This window comes from Lonchura striata, chromosome 3 (assembly GCF_050655825.1).
Source record: "Lonchura striata isolate lonStrDom1 chromosome 3, ASM5065582v1, whole genome shotgun sequence".
NCBI lineage: Eukaryota > Metazoa > Chordata > Aves > Passeriformes > Estrildidae > Lonchura > Lonchura striata.
Window position 1 is genome coordinate 84,944,137 of NC_140705.1, and position 24,372 is coordinate 84,968,508.

Genomic DNA, 24,372 nt, shown 5'->3' on the forward strand with positions numbered 1-24,372 from the left:
GTGCAGCTAGCTCAAAAGGGGTATAGAGGTGCCTCTTCTTTTTCTCATGGAGGAGTGGAGGGCGTGGGTGAAATGGAAACATTGCTCAGGGATCCTCATTCTGTGGGGTGAGAGTGCTGCACAGAGCACCTTGGAAGAGGTTTTTTCTGCTGTCCAAGTGCTGGCAAAGCAGAGGACTTGGTCTGCAGACAGCGAATCAAGGGAGAAAGCAGAAATACCTGCTCCCTCCTGCTCCCCTGCTAAGCTCTCTAGACGGAGGCACCGAGTAGTGCTGGAAGAGCAGAGGGCATTACAAGGCTGTTTACTGAGAGGCAGAGAGAAGAAGAAGAATAGGAAATATTATCAGTTTGCTGATGGAAACAGCTCACAAAGCACTCCAGGACTAGGAAACCTGCTTTAGGATGTTGGATGGATGAGGGATCAGAATAAGAGAGGCCACAGCAGAGAGGGCAGATGAAACTTTTACCTCTCTGTTAGTTCTACAAGAGTCTGTGCATTTTTTTCCACCTTCCTTTGGGGAGCTCCTCAGAGCAGAGGAAAGGTTAGAAAACAAAGGTAAACGGCAGAAAGTGTTTGGGCCAGGCAATGTTCCCCAGAAGGAAAGGGAGGGTGAAGTGGCTGGTTGTGACTGTGACCTCTAGTCATTCATTTGCAACTGCTCCAGCCCCCAGGGACTGGATGGAGGGAAAGATATGACGTTATTTTCTAAGAAGGGCTGAAGGAACTTCAGGGAAAAACCGACTTCTGAATCTGCTGAATGTCCTAAGTGTCTGCAGGGACAGGGCCTGTGGCAGGTGGGGAGGCTCCTATGGAAGGGCCCTCAGGACTGGAGGAGCACTTCCTAGGGAGTCTGGGCTCAGAGTGCCCACACTGCTTCCTTCAAAAAATCCCAGTCAGCTTTCAGCCCAGTTTTTTAAGGGAGCTTGTTGGTCAAGAGGGAAAGTCCTTACTCGGCTCCATAACTAGTATGAAAACAGGAGGGAGTATGTAGGAGTCAGCAGTCAGTTTTTCCAGAGAAAAGAGATCTTTGCATTTGTCACATGTTTTTTCAACACATTTATGAGTGACCTGGAAAAGAGAATGAGCAATGAGATGACAGGGCTTTGCTGAGGTGATTGGATTACTCAGGTTCATGGGGACAAGTGCCAGCTAGGAGGAGCACTGATAACCATTACACCAGGCAACTGAAATTCAGTTTAGATAAATATCAAGTGATAGACAAGGGGGGAAGGGAAGAAGCCCAAATCCACAAACAAGATTATGCACTGAGCCAGCCATGAGCTGGCCACTCACAGCAAAGCAAAGCCGGGGGCTATTTCACATAGCTCAGTGTGCATGAAAACACACACTGAATTATCTTTCCCAGTTACAAAGCAGAAACAAAGCAGGAAAGCTTTGTGCCATTCTTCAAATTGGTGTCTCACCCCCACAGTCTCTCTGTGCCCCCAGCACCAGCATCTCTTTAAGGATCGGGAGGAGCCAGGGAAGATTTGGAGAAAAGCAACAAGGAGGACTTGAAGGCATGGAGCTATGCCTGAATGACTAAGTGAGCTAGAATTTCTGTTTGAAAAATGTGCTGTTGGGTGGATACAATCCAGGTCTGTAAAGCAGCCACTCCAATGTTCATCCACCCTTTGATGTTGAAGGCAAGGGAGCCCTGGTGAGGCCCTATATGTGGGGAGACCTCCTACCCCCTCTCAGGAGCTCCTGAGTTGAAGGGGGAAGCAGGATTTCACAGAAGTGAAACCCACCATGGCTACAAAACATAAGAACATCATGTCCCTTCCAGCTCGGAGGCTGGAAGCTGGGAAACAATTGGGCAGTTACTCCACAACCAAGACACATTTACTATTTCCTAGAATCTGCTGTTGCCCTCTGATAGAGACCAGCCCTTGAGCTGGACCAGCCTCTGCTTTGACTCAAGGCACCTGCCTGCCCTTGTTTTGGGAGGGCTTGTTTTTGGCTCACCACCACAGCAGTGGTGCGCAACTGTGCACACTCATCTGTCTTGTGAAATACAAGCGTCTGTCCTGAAGGTGGAGGTGGAATTCCCTGCACTCCAGCACAAGGTAGGAGGACCCACAAGCACCATGATCAGAGTTCAGGCATGCATATGAAATCTCATTAAAGGGGCAGTCTGTGTTTCCTATCTTCCAGCTGAGTCCTGGCCACCAAGGTTTCATGTGACTTGCATACCTGCAGGCTTGTTCCGTGCCTGCAGATAAACTTGAGGGGCCCCTGGATCAGCCTTCCACGTGGGAGAACTCTGGTGTCACCCAGTGGGCAAGCACACATAGGGGATGGGGTGAAAGGCTGGTGGGGCAACTGGTCCTGTCCCATCTTGGCCATGCTTGGAGGAAGTACTGACATTATCCCTGCAAAATGATCCCCTGACAAGTGGTGTCAGGAGGACACAAGGTGCTTGCTGGTGAATTTGCTGGTAACCCCTTGGCTATGGACCGCCAGGACATTTCTACGCTTGGTGTGGTGTAAACGGCTTTTTTTTAAAAATTGGGTGTTTCTGGGTATAATTCTATGGTGCTATAGCATGCCTACATGGCACCAGGGAATTGCTCAAGCGGGAAACTAAGCATGCATTGTGCTCACGCTTGGTGAAAGCAGCAGGAGCAGAGGAAAAGGTAATGTGGGGAAAGGGAGAGGTAGGGAAGTATCCAAAGCCAGGTGACAAATGGCTGCCTGCAGGTGTGGCTGTCCTGCAGTTTGGGTTTTTTGTAGAGATTAAGCAATTTTGGTGACAGCTGGCCCTGCCATCATCTCCCAGGGCTCCGCTGGCAATAGGGCTGCACATGGCCACCAAGGGTGTCACTCAGCATTTGTCACAGTCTTTGAGTGTCCTGAATGGGCAATTAAAATTGTGCCATCTCTTGTTTGTACCTGCTCAAATGTTCTAGCTTATGGTTTGTTAAGCCCACTCTTTGTGACCTTGCTTCTTCTACTTACACATCACTTCCATGGAGTTCAGACAGACTGCTCTATGCCCAGGAAGAAAAGGGATGTCCTTATGCCAAGGTGCTACATCACTCCTTATTTCCTGTGTCCCACCTGTGCAGCCACCACACTGGTGGCTGAGCTGAACATCAGCAGACTCCTGTGGGGGGCAGTTGGAGCTGTGCTGTGCCAGCTGCAAGAGTGGCATCTCTTCCCATGTCCCATCAGGTAGGGCAGCTCTTCCCAAGCGGGAGCAGGGTTGCCACCTGTTGCTGGTGTTGGTTTACAGAACCTTTTCTGTTTGTTGTAGGGTTCTTTGTAACAGCCAGCAGCTGGAAGTGTTTCCTGCTGTAATGACTGCTGACCTTGGCAGGCACCGTCTCTTTGTGGAAAAAATTAGGAGGCATTTAGCTAAGTGAGACAGAAAACAAACAGAACAGGCAGGGGACTGCGGCTGGGCAGTGCCTGCCAAGGAGGCTGGGCTCCTGACACAGGGATGTGGGCACTCTCCGGACGGAAGCAGGAGGTGGTGGGAAAGCAGCATGGTGGAGCGCCCTGCCCCAGCACCCCCAGAGTCCTACTCCCGACCCTCCCCACCTCCTTCCCAACACCACCAGCTTCTGCCATCTCCTCCTCAGCAGCCTTCTGTTCCTCTCCTCCCTGGATGGTTGGGCAGCAGGACCTGGGCTGCGTGCCAGCTCTGGTACCCGATACCTCTTCTCCTCCTCCGCGGGTGCCGCTAGACCCACAGGGCTCCAGCCTGTGACTTGATCCAGGGCCTGCCACTCACCCCCAAGGGCGAGAGGTGTGGAAGCAGGGGGACACACTGCCTTCAAATACTCCAAACACAGGGCTCACCCTGGCTCTGTCCTCTCTCCCAGGTATGTCTATGGGGTCAGTCCCTGCCTCTATTTCTAGGGACAGCGATGTGACCTGGTGGGGGCTGGAAGGGGGATCAGTGGCTTGGCTGGCAAGAGGAAGCATGTTGGGACTTGCTGGGGACCCATGGGGGAAGCTGAGGTTCTTTTGCCTGTTTTAGGTTGAGATCAGTTTGCTTGGAGACAAGCAGTGGCCCCAGTGGGGTCTCTGTGTGCGAGGGGATGGCAGTTGTGTTTGCAGATCCCTCTGCTAATCCCCCGTGAAGATGTCTTCTCCCCACAGAGGCACTGGCAGGCTGCCAGGAGGGGATTTTGGGATGTTTTCTCTGGAAGCCCGAATAGCTTACAAGGGCAAGGTAGGAGCTGTCATGCCCCTGAGATCTCGGTGTGGGAACACAGGTGAGCGGTGCTGCAGATGGCTCCAATATGAATAGGGTGGCACCTGCCGGGTTGGCAAAGCCTTTGATCCTTTGCAGGCATACTGTTATCCTGCTCTGTCTTTCCCAAGCAGTCCAAGGGGCTTCCAGAATCTCTCTCCACATCCCACCAGCTATGTTTCGGCTCCATTCTAGCTCAGGATCCCCAGCCTGCAGGATTCCACTGGAGGAGGAGGCAAGCTCTGTGCAGAGCCCCCCAGGCACCTGCGCCAGGGACGGGCTGCGCTGCCTTCAGTGCGTGTCGGTGCTGGCAGAGACTACAGATCCCAGCATGCTGCTGCCTCCTCCTCCTCCGCCCGCTCCGCCCTACTTGGCAGGGCGCAGGCAGGGATGCTGCGGGCGGCGTTGGAGCCGGCGCCCGCGGGGCATGTCCCGGGGGTGCCGGGGGCACGGTGCCGGCAGCCCTGCTGCAGGTGAAGCCCTGGGAGGAGTTCCGGAGCACCCCATGCTGCGCCGCCCCGACTGGAAAAGGACAAGGCAGGCCTGCGGTTCCTCCTGGAGGCTAATCCCACTCTGGCCAGGGAAGAGGGGGTGACCGGGGAGGGAAAGTCCCTTCTCGGGGCTCTGGAGGCTTCGTCTCTGGGGCTCTCAGAGCGATGCCTGAGCGGTGCAGCGGCTGGCCAGGTGGTGACGGAAAAAAGGAGCGGTGGTGCCCGGGAGGGAACGGCAGTGCCAGGGGCGCCCTTGGCTTTTCAAGGTGACCCAGGAAAGGGCTGTTAGAGCCCCAGGAAAGTGGAATTGAAAACGGGAGATTTGCTGGTTCTGGCCGGAGAGGCGGCTGAATTAAATGTGTCTTTTGTGCCACCGAGCCTGGGGCATTGGAGGGAGCTGGGGCGGGCAGCGGGGGCAGACACAGCCCACTGTGCACATGCTTCACTCACAGGCCCAGGATTGGAGACAGAGAGCTTTAGGCTCACAAATCCTTTAAGAGCCTGCTGCAAGCTGCTGGGCAGCCAGCATGAACAGCCTGGGTATCTCAGGAAAGCAGTTTCCTTTCGGAGGGAGGGCTTGCTGTGCCTGGCCAGCAGAATGTGTCACGACCCCTTGGCTTAAGGACTCTGAGCTGCAGGTTTCCAAAGCTCCTGCACTGTCCTCTTGTCATTTTCCGGGTTGGTGTTTGGCTCTCAGTACTGTGGAACGCTTACTGGCAGCATGGGTTGGGGTTAAAACCAGTGCTGCTCCTGCCTGGCATGTGTCTCTCACTTTCCCATAAAATCTTCTGTTTGCTTTCCAGACGGAGAGCAGCCATAAGACTTGCTGGGACCTGTGCTGACTCTCGCCACACAAGATGACAGCAAGAGACGGGCCCCAGGATAGGTAATGATGGTTCTGATGTAGCTGTGGGGGCACATCCAGGATACCAGGAGGTGAGACAGCACACGAGGACCTGGCATCTGGGAGACCCCCTCTCCTGCATGCTAATTGGGCTACCAAGCTGTCCCTTCTTTCTCAGCTTTTCCATAGCAAATGGGCTGGAACTGTAAACAGTCCCCTATAAACATGCCTGGGGAGCCTAACCCCCTCCCAGATCTGGTGATGGATACTGCACATGTTGAGGAGCAGCCAGCCTCTCCCTGCCTTTATAGCCTCCTGGGGAGCGCCTCCCACAGCCCCTCTGCAGTGCCACATCTCTGGTAGCCCAGACTAGCAAGGGCTGTGGAGCAGGACAATATTGTCTGGTGCTTCCCGCTGCAGGGTCGGGGACAGTCAGAAGCAATATACAACTTCTGCTCCAAACCCCACTCTGTCCCCTGCACAGGTACAAGGCTGTCTGGCTGATCTTCTTCATCCTCGGCCTGGGAACGCTGCTGCCATGGAATTTCTTCATGACTGCCAGGGAGGTGAGGGCTTCTACCTGTTGTTGTCCATGACAGCAATTGTCCCCCGTCATATCTAGGGACCATGGTGTAGTTGTGGCAGCATGGCACAGCATGCAGAGGACCACAAGCATGCGTGACCTGGGTGTGATGAGTGGCACTGAGGCAGCAGGAGGGATGGGCATGGGTCTGGAAAAAGAATAAGGGTGGCCTTGGAAGGCCTCACAGAATCTCAGCCCCACCAGGCTCCTTCCTTTGCAGTATTTCATCAGTCGCCTTAAGGATCCAGAGGAGACAAGCCACGTCAGGAACCAGACTGGCAAGGCCACCTTCACACCCTCGTACCTGCAGTCCGTGTTTGACAACTTCATGACTCTCTGCGCCATGGTGCCCCTCCTTATCTTCACCTGCCTCAACTCCTTCATCCACCAGCGGTGAGCCTTGCTCTGTCCTTGTGCCTGCCAGCCCCCATAGGGCTGCCCAGCCCTGGCCTGTTCTCCTGTCCCAGCACTAAACCAAGCTACAGCCCATTCGGTCAAGTCAAAGGCAAAACACTGGTATCCTGTTTGAGGGTTTGGCTTGGTTAGAGCTTGGTCCCAGCCCCAGGTTTTTAGGGGGTTGAGTTTTTCTCACCGAGACCTTCTTTTGTAGGATTCCCCAGCAGATCCGCATCTCAGGCAGCCTGGTGGCGATTGGGCTGGTGTTTTTAGTCACCGCGATCATGGTGAAAGTCCCCATGGACCCTCTTCCCTTCTTCATCTTTACCATGATCAGCATTGTCTTCATCAACTGTGAGTGAAGCAGTGGGGGAAGGAGAAGGACACAGTCCAATGGCTAGGGCTGAACCCTCTGGGAGAAAAGCATGAACCTCACTGTGGGAGAGGCAAGGGGGGAGGGGGACTTGCCTAACTTAGCAGGGCAGGGGTCTTGGCTCCCTGCAGAGGTGCAGTCCATCCTTGTCTTTGCTTTCTCATTTCTGCTCCTCTTTCCCCTTTGCAGCCTTCGGTGCCATTCTCCAGAGCAGCCTGTTTGGGCTGGCAGGGCTCCTGCCTGTCAGCTACACAGCCCCCATCATGAGCGGGCAGGGCTTGGCAGGCACCTTCGCTGCTTTGGCAATGATCTTCAGTATTGCCAGTGAGTAATCCCTGCCTTGCACATGACAGGGCCTTCCCAGATCACTGCTGTCACAGCATCTGCCGAGGTCATGCTGTGTGGAAGATGGTAGCGGGGCCTTGCTCCTCTCAGCTGCCATCATCTTCCTTTCCTCTCCCTTCCTGTGCTATCAGTTGGTGCCCAGCAACCCGAGAGCTTCATCGGTTACTTCACCACCGCCTGTGTGACGATCGTGCTGGCAATCGTCTCCTATGTAGTTCTGCCTCACATGGTGAGACTGCTGTCCTGGTAGGGAAGGGCTTGGGGACATCGGACCTTGGCACATCCCAATGCAAGAACCATGGCCCACTAGCAGCTTCCACCTCTTGTGTCAGGGCAGGTTCTCCTGTGTCCCAAGGGAGCACTCTGGGATACTTCCCACCACAGATACCTTTATATTTGGGGTATCTGAGTCCCTGGGTAAGCAGGAAAGCATCAGTATTGGACATAATTGGAAGGAATACTTTGCCCATATCTGCCGTTGTCACACAGCCCCTGGCAGCCTTCTTTCTGCACGCATGGATGACTCCTCCCTGCTGTCTCTCTGCAGGATTTCTTCCGATACTACTCCATGAAGGACAAGACAGAGTACCACGTGTACAATGCAGAGCTGGAAACCAAGAGAGACCTGATTAAGAAAGGTGAGGGGCTGAGAGAAGGAAAAGGGAAAGAGAAAGAGCTTAAAGAAAGAATGAGATAGAAGGACTGAGTTAGATCTTGGCTTTTTGGGGTCTGCTATGCCCTACTTGTGTCTCTCCCTGCAGACGAGAACGGGATGGAGCAGAATAACTCAAAGATCATCCCTGTCCACAACCCTGATGAGCAGCCCTCTGTCATTGCTATTTTTAAGAAGGTCTGTGAGTTTCAGCAAGCCTTGTCCTGCCCTTCCTTTCGGGATGGGCACAGGTGTAGGAGAGCATGGGGAGAGGAGACCAGCCCTGCACTGGTCTCTTGTCCTGTGTTTGGTACCAGCATTTTTCTTTCATCTGCCTAGCTCTGGGTCTTGGCTCTGTCTGTCTGCTTCGTCTTCACTGTCACCATTGGCGTCTTCCCTGCCATCACAGCTAAAGTGTCCACTGTCCTTGGAGAGGGAAATAAATGGGGTAAGTGTGCCAGGGATGGAGGTGAGGTAGGAAAAACCTGAGAACAAGGTAAATGGGAGAAAAGAAGGTGGGGCTTGAGGGTATGTATGGTGGGGTAACCCTGTCTGGATGCCAGGTGCACACCAAAGCCACTCCAGCTGGACAGGAGAGATAAAATGTGACAAAAGGCTTTTGGGTTGAGATAAGGACAGTGAGAGATCACTCATTAATTACTGTCACAGGCAAAACAGACTCAACGTGGGGAAAATTAATTTAATTTATTTACCAGTCAAATCACAGTAGTATAATAAGAAATAAAAATTGAATCATTAAACAACTTCTACTCACCCCTCCCTTCTTCCCAGGCTTAAGTTTATTTACAATTTCTTTATCTCTTCCCTCTGCAGTAGTGCAGGAGGTTGGGGAATGAGGGTTGCAGTCAGTTCTTCACACATTTCCTCTGCCACTGCTTCTTTCTCAGGGGGAGAACACTTCCTACTCTTTCCCTCCTCCAGCATTGGGACCCTCTCATGGGAGGCAGTCCTCCTTGAAGTCCAATGTGAGTGCTTCCCACAGGCTGCAGTTTTTCATGAACTGCTTCAGCCTGGGTCCCTTCCATGGGACACAGTCCTGCAGAAACAGACTGTTCCAGTGTGGGTCTCCTGCAGGGTCGTAAATCCTGCTGGCAAACCTGCTTCACAGTAGGGTAGTCTTCACAGGCAGTAGGTGGATATTGACTCACTGTGGACCTCCTTGAGCTTCAGGAGGGCAGTCTGCCTCACCATGGTCTTCACTGCATGCTGTAGGGGAATTTTTACTCTGACATCTGGAGTGCCTTCTCCCCCTCCTTTTCCACTGGTTTTGGTGTCTGCAGAGCTGTTTTTGTCACATATTCTCACTTCTCTCTCTGGGTGCAATTGCACATGTTGCGATTTTTTTTCCCCTTTTTAATATGTCATCCCATAGGCCCTACCGCTATCACTGGTGGCCTTCGCCAGTGGTGGATCTGTCTTGGAGCCATCTGACATTAGCTCTGTTAGACTTAGGAGTGCTTCTAGCAGCTTCTCTCAGAAGCTGTCCTGTAGCCCACCCTGTTACTGAAACCTTGCCACACAAACCCAATACAGAATGCTGGAAGGAAAGAGGGAACCACTGTGCGTTTGGATGTGGACGCCAGCCCGGCTGGGAGACCATTCCAGGCCTTAGTGGGAAACTAGACCTGAAAGACAGTCAATCTCTGGGCAGTGGGTATGAAGGATTGGAACACACTTGGATTCTCACTGACCATCCCCTTCTTCAGGTCTCTACTTCATTCCTGTCTCCTGCTTCCTGCTCTTTAACGTCTTTGACTGGACAGGACGGAGTCTCACTGCCCTCTTCACATGGGTAAGTATGGGGCAGGGAGCAGATGCCAGGCAGTGTCTATCCTTAGCTCTTTCAGCCACAGCTGTCACTGGGGCTGCTATCCATGGCTTGGATAAGGAAGGAGGTGCAGAGATAACTCCTGCTTTAAGTTCTAAGCGCAGATTATGGGTCAGAGCCGAAAACCACAGTGTTGTCCTGTCCTCCCACCTCTCTTTCAACATGGCTTGGATGAAGCTGCCTCCTCCATTTTAGCTTCTCTGTAAATAAACCTTCACTCCAGCTATGCAAACGACGAGACAGGATGGCGACAGGGAAAGAGGGTGAAAGACAGGGCAGCCCAAAATAAACTTCTGGCCTTGGCACAGGACACAGCTGCTTCAAAGACCCTTGTCCTGAGAGCAGGGCAGGGCCATGCCATGTGGATCACAGTACTGTCCCCTGCCACATCCCCTTGCTCTTATCTCCCCAGGATGGGCAAGGAAAGGGGCTTTCTTGTCTGGGTCTCTTCCTGCCTCTTCACCCACTGCCCAAACACTGTTTCCCCCTGTATTGTTCAGGCTGTTTGTTTAGAGAAGCTCCTCAGGACCACATGCTGCATGGGGTCTGCCTGGGCCTGCCTTCCCCACGGCCTGGAGCTGCTTCTCCGCTGGCCATCACTGCTTGTTGCCTTCAGTCTTGGCCATGAGCCGCCTTGTCTGTTGTTCAGGCCACAGCCTCCATGATGGGATGACCCAGCAGGAGATGTTTCCAAAACAAGGCAGCGTGGAAAGTCTGACTGCATGTGGTTTGGGCCACATTTCCCTGGTTGGGGCCCCGCTCACTCTTGTGCTCCTCAAGTAGGAGAGGCAGCTGCTGTCTCCAGTTTGCCCCATAGACACGGCAGCTGGCCTAACCTCAGTTTCCTCCTGTGTTCATGGAGTTTCCTGTGGTCATGCCAGCCCAGCAGCTCCCAAGACAGCTGTGGGTCTCTCCTTGCCTCAGACCAGTGGACCCTGTCATTTGTGAACCTGGCACCTCACTGAGGGGATGAGGCCTGTCTCGGTCCAGGGGCTGCCATAGTCCCAGCTGCAGGGACAACACAGGGGGATGGTACCTCCTTCTTTGTCCCAGCCTTAATTGCTCAGGAACTCTAGTAGGATCTAAGGAGACTGTAACTTGGTCCATGCTTTTCCCAGCACATTCCAAAACAAGCTCAGCATAATCCCTTTCTCAGATTTCTGGATCTTGCCCTGCTTGTTGGAGGATGGCGTAGGATGGTGAAGAGCTGGCTAAAGCCCAGTCCTGGCACCACTGAGGTGCCAGAGGGGATTTACCTCAGCCACCCATGTTCTGCATGCTGGCTCACTGCATGAGTGTGCACAAAGCTCTCTTGCCTGCCTGTCTATTGCCAGCAAGGGCTTAACAGTTGCCCACAAGCCTGGCTCAGTATTTTGGCTCTAGTGCTGCTTCAAGTCACCTGTGACAGGGCTTTCAGACCTAGAACCTACTTATGACTGCAGATGGTGATGCTGAGATTTGTTGAAACCGAGGAAGTCTCTCAGCAGCTTTGCCATCTCTGTGGGTCCTCTACAGCCCTGGCGCAGTAGGGACAGCCTCTGTAGAGCCTCTGCCAGCATGCCATGGGATGGGGAATGTCCAGTTCTCAGTGGCTCAGTGATCTGTGTTTTTCTCCTAGCCCGGGATGGACAGCTGCCTCCTGCCAGTGATGGTGGTCCTCCGTGTCATCTTTGTCCCTCTTTTCATGCTGTGCAACGTGACACCCCGTTACTACCTGCCTGTTGTGTTCTCTCATGATGCCTGGTACATCGTCTTCATGATCTTCTTCTCCATCTCCAATGGCTACCTGGCCAGCCTTTGCATGTGCTTCGGGCCAAAGTGAGTGTGAGCTGGGGACAAGGGAAGGGTTGGTTATGCCCCCAGATGCCAGCCCTGGAATGATTTGTGGAATCTAGCTCTGCCCAGCTCTGGCATCGGGAGAAGAGGCCGCAGGCACAGAAGGGAATTGTCGCTATCCACAGTGTCCCATCTCCCAGGCTTGTGCCTCCAATCCTAGGGATGAGGAAGCTATCTGGGCTATCCATTTTCCCCACCTGCCACATTGGGAAGGGGCTGGATGCAGCGGGGATCTGGAGGGGAGCAAAGCATGGCAAAGCACCCACAGTAGGGTGAGCAGCCTTGCCCCAGCACAGGCAGCACAAGGAGCCCCACAGGAGTCAAAGAGGGATGTCCCTGGTGCCAGGAGCTTCAGGGTGGCCTGTCTGATGCACTTTATGAACCAACAGTATGGAGACTTGGAGCTCTTGTGGCTCTGGAAGCCAAGGGGGATTTCTTCTTGCCACTCCTCTGCTGCAGACAAGCTTCCCAGGTCCACTGAACAGCAGGGCACTGGACACGCATCTTGAGTATGGATCTGATACCTGTTTTTCCCCTAGGAAAGTGCTTGTGCACGAAGCAGAGACAGCTGGAGCTGTCATGGCGTTTTTCCTGTCACTGGGCTTGGCTCTAGGAGCTGCTGTCTCCTTTCTGGTCCGAATTCTCATCTAGCAGAGGCACACAGAGGGTGCAGGACACCAAGAGATGGCTCCGCATCCTCCACTGAGGCCCTGGACTCCTCAGCACTGTGGGGAAATAACAGCTTCCACCCATTCCTGCCAAATCACACTGCCACAGCAGACATTACACCCAGGGACGGTTCCACTCCTGCAGGGTTGGCCTGGTTCCTGCCATGCTCAGCTGTGTGATGCCTTCAGGCCTATGTGCCTTCTCCTTCCCTATGCTGTGTGTGTTGTAAGACCCCCCCAGGATCTCCAAGATGTCCAGCTGCCTCCCATGCTGCATAACTTTTCTGGCTCAAGGCCAAAAGCCATTTTCAGCCTTTTTCTCTCTGAGAGAGTGAAAGGCTCATAACTAGTGTTACTCTTTCTCTTGCCCTTGTCTCCAAAGCATCTAGGAGATTCTCTCCTCTCCTCCTAGGAGGCCTGGAAATACCCCACATCCCTCCTCCTGCTGGTAGACATGTGGAGGGGGAGGAGAGCACCAGCTGGCCTCACCATCCCTGCTCTCTGCTATACGCACATCCTCCTGCCCAGTGGTTTCCCAAAAGTGTAGACATCTGTGTCCCAGCCACAGGAAGAGCCAACACTGTGGTAGCCTGAGGGAGGAGGAGGTCTCCACACCCCACCTTCTCCCCCTCTCCTTGCTTCTCTTTTTTTTTTTTTTTTTTTTTTGGTGACTCTGACATTGTTTTTTTTTCAGCCTCCTGGTTGTGTGACAGGAGGTTCTATTGTGGGTTACAAGAGGAAAGGCAGCAACTCCCTTCCCAACAAAGCTGCCTTCCCTACCCATGTGTGCTACAAGGGAAGGCCTCACCTCTCCCTTGGCTTTCCTGTCCCTTGTTGTGTAAATGTGTCTATACAGTTGCCATTTTCTATAAAAAGAACAAAAAGCTCCTTTGGGTATGTGTTTTTGTCTCTGTCGCCACAGGGGAGAGGGGCTGTGGAGGGTCAAGGGTTGAACTGAGAAGGCACTGGCATTTCTTTAATATCCTGTAGCCCCCTGCAACCAGCATCAGAAATGGTGGGAATGGTGTGTGCATGCCCTGCACAGCCAGGCCCAGCTATGACACAGCCAGTGTGGGAAGGGGATCGTAGAACTATAAAATCAGAATGGTTCAGGACCTTGAAGATCATCCAGTTCCAAACCCCCTGACATGGGCTGTGACAATTTCCACTTCACCAGGTTACTTGCAGTCCCATACAGCCTGGCCCTGAAGACTTTGGGGGGTTGGGGCATCCACAGCTTCTCTGGGCAACCTGTTCCAGTGCCTCTTCACCCTCAGAGTAATACATTTCTTGCCCAATATCTAAAACTTCCCTCTGTTTGAAACCATTCCCCCTTGTTCTGTAACTACATACTCTTTGTCCCTATCCATCTTTATTGTAGGTCCCCTTCAGGTACTGGAAGGCCACAATTAGATCACACCAAAGCTTTCTCCAGGCTGAACAAAAATTCTCTGAGACATCCCTTGCAGGAGAAGTGCACCATCCCTCTGATCATGTTGCTGCTCCTCCTATGGACTATCTCGAACAGGTGCAAGTCCTTCCTGTGCAGGGGACCCCAGAGCTGGATGCAGCACTGCAGGTGGGTTCTCACCAGAGCAGGGGCAGTAAACTGTCCCTTGCCCTGCTGGCTGTGCTGCTTTGGATGCAACCCAGGACACCACTGTCTTTTTGAGCTGTGGGCGCACATGGTGAAGCCTCTCATCCACTAGCACCCCAGGGATGCTGCCCTCGAGGTACACCAAGGGAATACTGACACCTTTGATGAAGAGCAGATGCACCTTCATACTTGGAGGTGCAGTGCCCTGCAGCACAGCACCTGGCAGCTTTCCTTGTGCCTGGGAGAAAACAGAGTGCCACCTCCTGCTGCTGGGGTGAACTACACCAGCCTGCCAGCGGGAATCCCCCTCCCTCTGTCCCACATCATTGATTCACAGCCATCACCTCTTTGCACCACCAAGCAGCAAAACCTGTGTGGGAGCTTGGGTCCCCTCATCCCACTTCCAACTTCCTTTTGCTCGTCAGGGCTTTTGTACCGACAGCTTCAACACAGAATCACAGAATGGGTCAGGTTGGAAGGGACCACAGTGAATAATTAGGTCCACCATCTCTGCCTAAGCAGGGTCATCCTAGAGCACAGGGCACAGAATTGTGTCCAGACTGTTCTTGAGCATCTCCAGTGATGGAGTCTCCACAGTCTCTGTGGGCAATCACTAACACAGTAAGTAAGTTCTTATGTATTTTCAGGCAGAATTTCCTGTGTATCAGTTTGTGGTTTCTGCCTCTTGTCCTATTGCTTGGCAGCACCAAGCAGAGCCTGGCTCTATCCTCGACACCTTCTTTGAGATACTTATAGACATTGATGAGCTCCCTTCTCAGTCATCTCAAGGCGGAACAGGCCCAGCTCCCTCATCCTTTCCTCTTAAGAGAAATGCTCCTGTCCCTTAATCATCTTTTTTACCCTCTGCTGGACAGACTCCAGGGGCTCCATGTCTCTCTTTTACTGAGAAGCTCAGAAATGGACAGAGTACTGCAGATACTGGAATGGTAAGGCTTAAGACTGATTGACACTGAAAGGACGACGTCTCCAAACGCGGTTTTGCAACCGCGACACAGGCCGCCCGTACACTGCGGCACTGACACCTTCTGTCCCCGCCCCTGCAGCCGCTGTGCTTCAGTTTCACGCAGCCTCAGGCCAGCAGAACTACGCGGCTCCCGGCCTCGAGGGGAGCCGCCGGGTGAAGCTGGGGCGGTGCGGATCCCCGGTTCCGCGCCCCAGCCGTGGAGCCGAAGCGGTGCCGCCGCGGTGGGGTACTCGGGCAGTGGTTTTCCAGCCGCAGCTGTATTCCTCCTGGCCGGGGCTCCCCGGCGCGGCGCTAGGAGGTCCCGGGGCCGAGGGCGGCGGGGAGCCGCGGCTGGCAGAGCGGTAGCGCGGAGCTGAGCGTTTGTTGCACGCCCGCCCCCGCCACGGCCGCCGCTAAACGGCAACGCCGGTGCCTCCCGTACACCATCGATCTCGGTTCCCTGAGCGAGACGCCTTTAAAGCGGAAGGACACGGTGCGCCCTGAGCCTGCCCCCTCGTCCCGTGCCTATAAAAAGCAGCCGGGGGTCAATTAAGCGCTTTCGCCGCTCCCTTACGCCCGGGACGGTAGGGTCGGAGCGGGACGTGGGGCTGGGCCTGATGCCCCCATCACCCACTCTCTGGGTCTCTTGCCCTGAAAATGTACTGAAAATAGGCATGTGTTTGTGAAAAATGCATATTTATGAGTGGCTTTTCGCAAATGTTGCAATGAATATTATATGTGTCATGTTAGAAAGTTATGCTGTATTAATTCTCTTACGTATTGTGTTAAGTGTAGTTTTAGGTTACAACATAATGTTAAAATAAAGACTATGTATGTGGGGGGAGTTTTCTTTTTAGGAATGAGATACTTGCTTTGAGGAACACCTAAATCTTCCACAGGAGAGGAATTTATGGCTTCTTATCAGAAGAAGCTAATTTCTTCAGTCCTTGCTCAGATTCCAAGAGGCCAGGGGATTAAAGGAAACAGTTGACATACAGCAGTTTCTTGTTTAGAATAGAATGTATGCATAACCATGAAGGATGTATGAATATGCAACAAGTGTATTGGTTTAAGGGTGATTCCTTTGTTCACAAGGCATGCTTTTTGTGACTTAGTGTCCGAGAGCATCCGGACGTCCATAATTCTTTGCTTTTTATTGTCTTGTAATTGTCCTAACTCTAAACTTTATTACTCTAATTGTATTATTATTTTTTTAACCATTTTATTATTATTAAACTTTTAAAATTTTAAAAACCAGGTGATTGGCATTTTTCACATGTTTGTCTTGTAGACGCCGGAGAAAGTGCAGCACGAGGAGGAGGATGTGGAGACCTTCGCCTTCCAGGCGGAGATTGCCCAGCTCATATCACTCATTATCAACACCTTCTATTCCAATAAGGAGATGTTCCCACGGGAGCTCATCTCCAATGCCTCTGACGTGAGCCCGGGTGGGAGTGGGCTCTTTCCTCTGCCTGCAGGCTTGGAGTCGGGCTGGTGTCCTTCCAGGGGTGCCTGGGAAGAGGCAGACTCCTAGCTCTCTGGGAAGGCTTGTGCAGGGCAGGGATGGAGAAGGCTCATGAGTAGGGAGGTTGTGTCAAGCATCCCTCTCCCCCTAGGCCCTGGATAAGATCCGCTATGAGAGCCTGACCAATCCCTCCAAGCTGGACAGTGGGAAAGACCTGAAAACTGATATCATCCCCAACCCTGGGACTGCAAACTGACTCTGGTGGACACTGGCATTGGGATGACAAAAGCAGAGCTCATCAACAACCTGGGCACCATTGCCAAATCTGGGACCAAAGCCTTCATGGAAGCACTGCAGGTGGGCTGCCTTTGGCTGCATGGGTTTCCCAACACCTGGGTCACAGGCTGGCACTGAATGTACAAATAATAAATAAACAATAGAAAGGCCCTGCCGCCTTGCTTCCTGTGGGAAATGTTGGCCTACTCAAGTTTGCTTTCCCCATCTTTCCAACACCAAGGAGGAGCTGAGCATAGAGCTGGTTGCCTGTTGACACTTGCATGTTTTTCTCTGTGTGCTTGACCCGGTTCTTTGCTGCTGTGAATCAGTCACAGACATTTTCTGCCTGTACACTGGTCTTAGCAGCTGCTCTCTGCTTTCACAGGCTGGCGCAGACATCTCCATGATCGGGCAGGTTGGTGTGGGTTTCTATTCCACCTGTCTGGTGGCTGAGAAGGTGGCTGTCATTACCAAGCACAATGATGATGAGCAGTATGCTTGGGAGTCATCAGCTGGGGGCTCGTTCACTGTCCGAACTGACCATGGTGTGTATTGTACAAAAAACCAAGCATGTTTTCCTGCCAGAAGTACCCCTTTCGCTGGTGCTCCTTAGAGCCGTGCTGGCTGTCAGTCACACTGGTTAATGTTGGGTATCACGTAACATTTAGGGTCGAGGAGCTGGTCACACTTGCTGTCTGCCCTGAAGTACTGATGTTTCTCTTCCCACACTGCAGGTGAGCCCATTGGACGTGGCACCAAAGTGATCCTGTACTTGAAGGAAGACCGGACTGAGTAGTTGGAGGAGCGTCGTGTGAAAGAGGTGGTGAAGAAGCACTCCCAGTTCATTGGCTACCCCACGACACTCTACGTACATACGGAAATGACTACCACAGTTGTTGTGGACCAACTGGAAAGCTGGAGGCAGGGGTGGTGGTGTTAGAAACAGGAGCCCATTGTATGGTCCCTTCTGTAGTTCCTGGCTGCTGGGTACTGAGCAGTGGTGCTCTCAGCTTCTGTGGCCGAAGGTGGTTTGAGGCTGAGGGCTTACTGGAGGTGAAGAAGGTGGATATCCAGTCACACTAAAGCCTTTGATCTCTATAGCTGAAGATCATCTTAAATCAGCCATAGAAAAAGGAGGGTTCCTGCCACTTTTCTCAGACACAGCTTTTGATTGCATGATGAGGGGCTTTTGAGGACTGGTTCCAAGAGCTTTGATTCCAGATGATGCATTTGTTTGGACTTGGAAGATACCATTTTTCTCATCTGGAGCTAAAGGATTCTTGGTAACTTCAGACTAAACCTAGCTATTGCTTGTTTGTTTCTCCACAGCTGGAGAAAGAATGTGAAAAAGATCAGTGATGATGAAGCAGAAGAGGAAAAGGATGAGAAGGAGGAAGAGTCAGTGTCCAAAGATGAAGAGAAACCCAAAATCGAGGATGTGGGCTCTGATGTGGAGGAAGAGGAGGGAGACAAAGGCAAAAAGAAAAAGACCAAGAAAATCAGAAGAAATATATTGACCAGGAGGAGCTGAACAAGACCAAATCAATTTGGACCCACAACCCTGATGACATCACCCAGGGGCAGTATGGCGAGTTCTACAAGTGCCTCACCAATGACTGGGAGGACCATTTGGTTGTCAAGGTGGGTGCTGGGCTACCCTGCCTTCCAGGGAGAAGCAGAGGGCCCCTTTCCAGCCCTTATCCAGAGTCACCACATAGATGTGCCTCTGTGGGACTGAGCACTCTCAGGCCACTTGGTGATGGAGCAACCTGCACTGTGACTCTCATGCAGGTGGAAGGATTGGCAGTGCCAGTCCATAAGCAAGACAGGAGGATGTGGGGTTTCAGAGGAGCACTGACTTCTCTATCCAAGCCTGCTGTATGCCAGAGGACCTTGGCACATAGGGGATAGTGGGTCTGAGCAGAAGGAAGTACAGGCTGCTTGGATGCTAGAGATGTTGCTGTGCCCCTTTGCCAGCCCCAGTGCTGAGGAGTAGCAGTTCAGCCTCCCTGCTGTGAGAGCTGGGGAAAGGAGAAGTGAAACACCACAGCAGCTGTTTTTTTTTTCCTGGTTCCACAGCACTTCTCTGTGGAAGGGCAGCTGGAGTTCAGGGCCTTGCTTTTCATCCCATGCCGTGCCCCTTTTGACCTCTTTGAGAACAAGAAGAAGAAGAACAACATTAAGCTGTATGTGAAGCAGGCCTTCATCATGGACAGCTGTGACGAGCTTGTCCCTGAATACCTAAGTAAGAGCCCCCCACCACAGTCTCCCAGTGCAGAGCTGGGATCCCCACAGCCTGTGGTACCACTTCCAGAACAGAGGGACTGGATGAGGTGTTAGCTGGTGTGGGTGCACAGCAATCAGTGTTTTAGCTCTTTTCTTTCTGTGCTGAAGCTCAAAATCCTTAACCTGACATCTATTTTCATTCTCCCTATGCAGACTTCATCCGGGATGTTGTGGACTCAAGAGGACCTTCCTCTGAACATTTCTCGTGAGATGTCCAGCAGAGCAAGATCCTCTGTGATCTGCAAAAACATTGTGAAGAAATGCTTGGAGCTCTTTTCTGAGCTGGCAGAAGACAAAGAGAACTACAAGAAATTTTATGAAGCTTTTTCCAAGAATCTCAAGGTGAGTTGGGCACCCTGCACCTGGAGGAGGGAAGGGCCCATGACCTATCTGCCTGAGGAGCAATGTTCTTCCTATGCTGTGTCTCCTCTGCATGGATGCTAGGATTCATGTCTTGTGAATGTGTGAAGGAGTGCCTTTGTGGGCACCTGTCCCCTCTGGCTGCTCTAGGTCAAACACTCAAATGATCAACAGCTGGGCAGATGGCTGTGCCTCAGGGGCGGCCAAGTGCATCCAAGTCCTGTCCTGGAGACTTCATGCATCTCTTCTGCCCCCAGTTGGGCATCCATGAGGATTCCACCAACTGAAAGTGCCTTTTGGAGCTGCTGCGGTATCACACATCCCAGTCAGGTGATGAGATGACTTTGCTTTCTGAATACATGTCCCATATGAAGGAGAACCAGAAGAGTATCTACATCACAGGTGAGCCAGAGCTCCTCTGAGCCTAGCAAGGTGGAGGCAGGTAACCTGCATATGAACCATAATTTAAAACATTTCCTGCTGCCTACAGCAGGTCATCCCTGCTGAATTACAGCTCATTCCTGGGTGCTGGGGAAAGGCCACCAGGCCTAGAACCCTGGCTGCTCTGCCAGTTTTATGTTAGGGGTCCCAAGTGACTGATGGTGTTTGTCCTGCTGTAACCAGCTCTTACATCTTGGTGATGTTTCATTTCTACCTTCCACAAACACAGGGGAGAATAAGGAGCAGGTTGCTAACTCAGCCTTTGTGGAGTGTGCACGGAAGCGTGGCTTTGAGGTGATGTACATGACAGAGCCCATCGATGAGTATTGCGTGCAACAGCTCAAGGAGTTTGATGGCAAGACCCTGGTATCAGTCACGAAAGAGGGGCTGAAGCTGCCTGAGGATGAGGAAGTGAAAAAAAAGATGGAGGAGAGCAAGGCCAAGTTTGAGAACCTCTGCAAACTTACGAAGGAAATCCTGGACGAGAATGTGGAGAAGGTGAGGTGGGCAGGGAGCTTAGCCCTGTGCTGGAGAGAGGAGAGCTGGGTCCTCTTTGCTGCAGGTGAGAGCTCCTGCTCAATGCATGCCTCTCATCTCCTGCAGAGGAGCTGCTAAAGGAGACTGGAGGGCCCAGCATGCACCATCTTGCTCTAAGCAGCCAGGCTGCAAGTAAGGGGCACTGACCCAAATACATGCATTGATGAGAGAGGTTAAGTGTGGCAAACATGGAGTGGGTGCTCTTAAGTGCTGGCTGAGCTGTACAAATTAGTCTGCAGCAGTCCTGGAGCTGCTTGGAGCATCTCTGCTTGCTTTGGGGTGTCCCCAGGTGAACCAGGGTCAAAGACTTGGGCTGTAGTATGCTGTGGCTGGGCCTAGTCCAGGGCTTATGGGGGCCTTGCTCAGCTAACCCTTGGCTATGTTGGCAGGTCACAATCTCAAACCAGTTGGTCTCGTCTCCCTGCTGCATCGTCACCAGCACCTATGGTTGGACAGCCAACATGGAGCACATCATGAAGGCTCAGGCACTGCGGGACAGCTCTACCATGGGCTATATGATGGCCAAGAAGCACCTGAAGATCAGCCCTGACCACCCAATTGTAGAAACCCTTCGCCAGAAGGCTGATGCTGACAAGAATGATAAAGCTGTTGAAGATCTGGTGGTGCTACTCTTTGAGACTGCTCTGCTGTCCTCTGGTTTCTCCCTGGAAGATCCCCAGACCCACTCCAACCGCACCTACAGGATGATCAAACTCGGGCTTGGTGAGCATCCATGCAACTTCTCAAGCCTGAAGCAGGTCTGAAAGCAGGTTAACTGGTCAGGCCTAGTGTCTTGAGGCAGGGGGAGGCCAGTAAGGGAGCCATGGCTGCTATGATGTACTGTGAAGTGGCTCTGTACATAGGGTGACCAGGAGAAAGTGTAAACCTGGAACAAGGTACTTCAGGAGGGCTCAGGACTCTGGGTGGTGACCAGGAGTCACCACCAGGATGTTCAGATGACAAGCAGAGGCTTTTTATTCCTTCAGAGTAAATGTGAAAGTCTGTCATGGGTTATGTGACCCATCTGGAGAAACAGCTTGTGCTTACACATGGCCTCTTCCTCCAAATTCACTGTTTAACTAAAAATGTAAATCGGAAGGTGCTGCGGCTTGGCACAACTAAGTTAGTAACTCTGTGCTGCCTCTACTCCTCTCAGTAGGAGTAGGATGTTCTGTTAGTCAAATTGCAGGTAAGGGGACTGTATGGTAGTACAATTTTCTGTTCAGAGTTACACTGAAACAGCAACCTGCAGGGTTGGAAACTGATGAGCTAGAGTCTTGCAACTGCTTTAGTTGTGACTTGACTGGATTTACTGCATTTTTCTCAAGAGAAATGTTCATGCTGTTCAAACCACATCCTCCTGGCTTAAACTCCAGGTTTTGTGGTGCTGGGTGACAAATCTTTTGTAGTTAATATAAATTGGTTAAGGAGCGCACTCTAATGGCATAGGTAGTATCCATATACTAGTGTAGATGTTACTGGGAAGATGTACTGCTTCAGGATTAGTGCTGGAGCTGACTATAACTTGTAGCAATGTTGACTTGCAATTATTAGTTTTTAGCCTGGAGGAAAGGAGACTGAGGGATGACCTCATTGCATTGTACAGCTTCCTCACCAGGGGAAGCAGAGGGGCCTGCATTGGTGTCTTCTCTGTGATGACCAGTGACAGGACCTGAGGGAATGTCATGAAGCTTTGTCAGGAGAGGTTTAGGTTGGATATTAGTTAAAGGTTTCTTACCCAGAGAGTGGTTGGCCAAGGAACAGACTCCCCAGGGAAGTGGTCACAGCGCCAAGCCTGCCAGCATTCAAGAAGTGCTTCGACAACACTCTGAAGCACATAGTGTGATTCTTGGGGCTGTCCTGTGTAGTAGAGCCAGGAGTAGGACTTCAGTGATCTTTGTGGGTCCCTTCCATATCAGAATATTCTATGATCCTGTGAACTATTGGATACTAATAGCCCGATTCCTCAGGCTGGGGGCAAGGAGCCAGGAGCCAGGTTTACTCTGGGAGAGGCTGTGCATCTGGGATTAGGTGTCATTTGGAGGCCTTATCTCTTCCTTTTCTCCCCTCTCCCAGGCATAGATGAAGATGAGGTGGCTGCAGAGGAGCCCAGTGCAGCTGTTCTTGAGGAAATCCCCCCTCTGGAGGGAGATGAAGATACATCCTGCATGGCAGAGGTAGACTAAAGGAGGAAGGTTCTTCCTTCACCTGCTAGACCTCTGCTCTGTCATGTTTGCTTAGAAGATGGTCTGCTCCCACCAGCTGCTACTGACTTCTTGGTGGTGTCTATTCTTTTGGCTCAGTTTGGTTGGGGTTGTTTTTGGCAGGTGCAGGAGGGCATGATGCCCTATTTGTTAGTAGTGATTCAGGTAGCCTGAGGCCCATCTCTTCTGTGTCTTACTGCTTACTGCTGTAGGAACAGCTGATGGGGAGTGGAGGTGTGAGGAGGCATCAGGCTTCCCCTCTCTCCCCCTCATGGAGTGTCCCACATTACCAGTAGGCATCAAAAACGATCCTTACTCCATTGGGGTGAGAGAGCCCTTCCTCCAAACTGCTGCCTCCCTGAAGCCCCAGGATAGTATAATGTATTTTTGGTTGGGTTTTGTTTGATTATTTTTCTGGGGTTTGTTGTACTGGAATTAAAGAATTGATGATTTACATGGTGGGGTCCCTTGTGTTCCATGCCTGCTCTTCTGAGGAAAATGTCTCAGCCTGCGCCTGAGGGCACTGGACTCTGCTGTGTAGGTGTCCCCTGTGCCTTGACTGCTTTTCTGAGCCCTGCTTTAGGAGATCTTTATCTCTTCCATGCCTTGGCAAGATGAAGTGGGTGGAAGGAACACATGACTTGCTGTGCAGGTGGAGTCATCTCCAATGAGCAGTCATTCTCCACCTGGAGAGCTGCATGCTCCCCAGCCTGGGAGCAAATTTCCAATCTGTGTGGGTCAGCTGGGTGAGCTGTGCCAGGGCCTGAGCTGCTGCTGGCTGGTTAGATCTGAGCACCTCTGGGGCACAACAGTGGCAGGAGCCATCTGCTTTGTTCCACTGCAGTGTGGAGCGACAGTTTACGACTGCAGTCAACCTGCTTCTCTTCAGTTTTTGGGCCAAAGACTCAACTCCTTTCCTCCCACCTCCAGCCTGCCCTTTCTGTCTTTCTGCAGCCATTGGATGTTGAGCAGTATCTGGCTTCTTTCCATCTGTGTCCTAGATGTGAAGCGGGACATCACCTCTGACTGAACTGCCCCTTGCACTGAGCTCACTCTGAGGTTTGTCACCCTTGGCCACAATGGCCCTTCAGGTTTGTCAGAGAAAAGTGACACCAGCATTAAGTTCTCTTGCTGCCCACATGCCAACTGCCACAGGCACAAAACAGAATGGACTCTAGCCAGTATCCATCTTTAACAGAGAGGTAGAGCCTGCTGGGGCAGTGGTGCAGCTGAGCTAGCAAATTGTTTAAAAGTAGGATTTCCCTCTCAATAGGTAAGTGTTGCCAAATAGTGAATCAATAAAAATTAACCTTTTAAGTTAATGTCCTGGGTTTTCTTTTTCCACTAATGTTTTGTTTAAATCTACATTTAAATTAGAAAAGTTATCCTACTGTATTCCATTCCTAAACTGGAAATGTGGATTTTTGTTGTTTTGTTTTTAATCAAAGGAAATCACATTCCATTTTCAGTCTGTCAGCGATGTTGAGTGCAGATATTTGGGCAAATTTGTAGGGCAAGATGAAAAGCTGTGAGGTTGCACAGGCACCTCCAAACTCTCAGAGATAGAAAAGGAGCCCTGGTAAAACTGCTGGGAAGCCAAATGCTCTGAAGCCTGGGCTGTGCTCAGCACCAGCTCTGATATTCCTCCAGGCTCAGCTAAGTCACCACTGTCCCTAGTCTCCTCCTCTGTTCTTCTTGTGACCCTCACCCGAGTGTCCCCTTTCCCTAGCTGTGTTAGGTCCCAGTCCTGTCTCTGACCTCAGACTCACTCTTGCCTGGATTTTCACCAGGCCTCCCGCACATACCAGGATGTATGATATGAGGGGTGGATGTATACCATCCACCCCTCAAGCCTCTCCTGGCTCTGGCTGCTGCAGTATGCCCCACAAAGTGCTATAGCACCGGTGGCCCTGGCTGGCAGGTGCTCAGCAGGCCTCTGTATCACTTCTTGGTAGCTACACCCACTGGGAATTCCTTAAGCTACACCATGCAGAGAACTTA

The 24,372-nt window shown here is 51.9% G+C and overlaps 2 protein-coding genes across 15 annotated transcripts in view; both read left to right on the forward strand.

Moving 5' to 3' along the window:
- SLC29A1 (solute carrier family 29 member 1 (Augustine blood group)) overlaps positions 1-13,129 on the forward strand; it is a 33,724-nt gene extending 20,595 nt beyond the window's left edge. For 10 of the 14 annotated variants that reach the window (XM_085575581.1, XM_077782021.2, XM_077782025.2 and 7 more), the window contains 12 exons: positions 5,499-5,581; positions 6,024-6,105; positions 6,343-6,515; positions 6,733-6,872; positions 7,081-7,215; positions 7,368-7,465; positions 7,784-7,874; positions 7,998-8,086; positions 8,228-8,336; positions 9,616-9,701; positions 11,356-11,555; positions 12,113-13,129. In XM_085575581.1, the coding sequence (XP_085431707.1) occupies positions 5,553-5,581; positions 6,024-6,105; positions 6,343-6,515; positions 6,733-6,872; positions 7,081-7,215; positions 7,368-7,465; positions 7,784-7,874; positions 7,998-8,086; positions 8,228-8,336; positions 9,616-9,701; positions 11,356-11,555; positions 12,113-12,224 (1,344 nt within the window). In that variant the 5' untranslated portion in view covers positions 5,499-5,552 and the 3' untranslated portion in view covers positions 12,225-13,129. Of the gene's footprint in view, positions 1-2,084; positions 3,831-4,565; positions 4,962-5,498; positions 5,582-6,023; positions 6,106-6,342; positions 6,516-6,732; positions 6,873-7,080; positions 7,216-7,367; positions 7,466-7,783; positions 7,875-7,997; positions 8,087-8,227; positions 8,337-9,615; positions 9,702-11,355; positions 11,556-12,112 lie in introns of those variants that run through there. The other 4 variants (XM_085575586.1, XM_077782019.2, XM_077782022.2 and 1 more) reach the window with 4 other exon arrangements.
- Positions 13,130-13,751: 622 nt separating this feature from the next.
- On the forward strand, positions 13,752-22,827 carry HSP90AB1 (heat shock protein 90 alpha family class B member 1). The gene is given in 15 exon segments (XM_085576221.1): positions 13,752-13,820; positions 16,094-16,240; positions 16,419-16,506; positions 16,509-16,624; positions 16,929-17,088; positions 17,278-17,470; positions 17,819-18,045; positions 18,048-18,184; positions 18,623-18,788; positions 18,983-19,008; positions 19,010-19,171; positions 19,447-19,591; positions 19,860-20,128; positions 20,557-20,890; positions 22,244-22,827. Coding segments are annotated over 15 exon segments (2,349 nt in total). The 3' UTR covers positions 22,354-22,827.
- Positions 22,828-24,372: the final 1,545 nt, after the last annotated feature.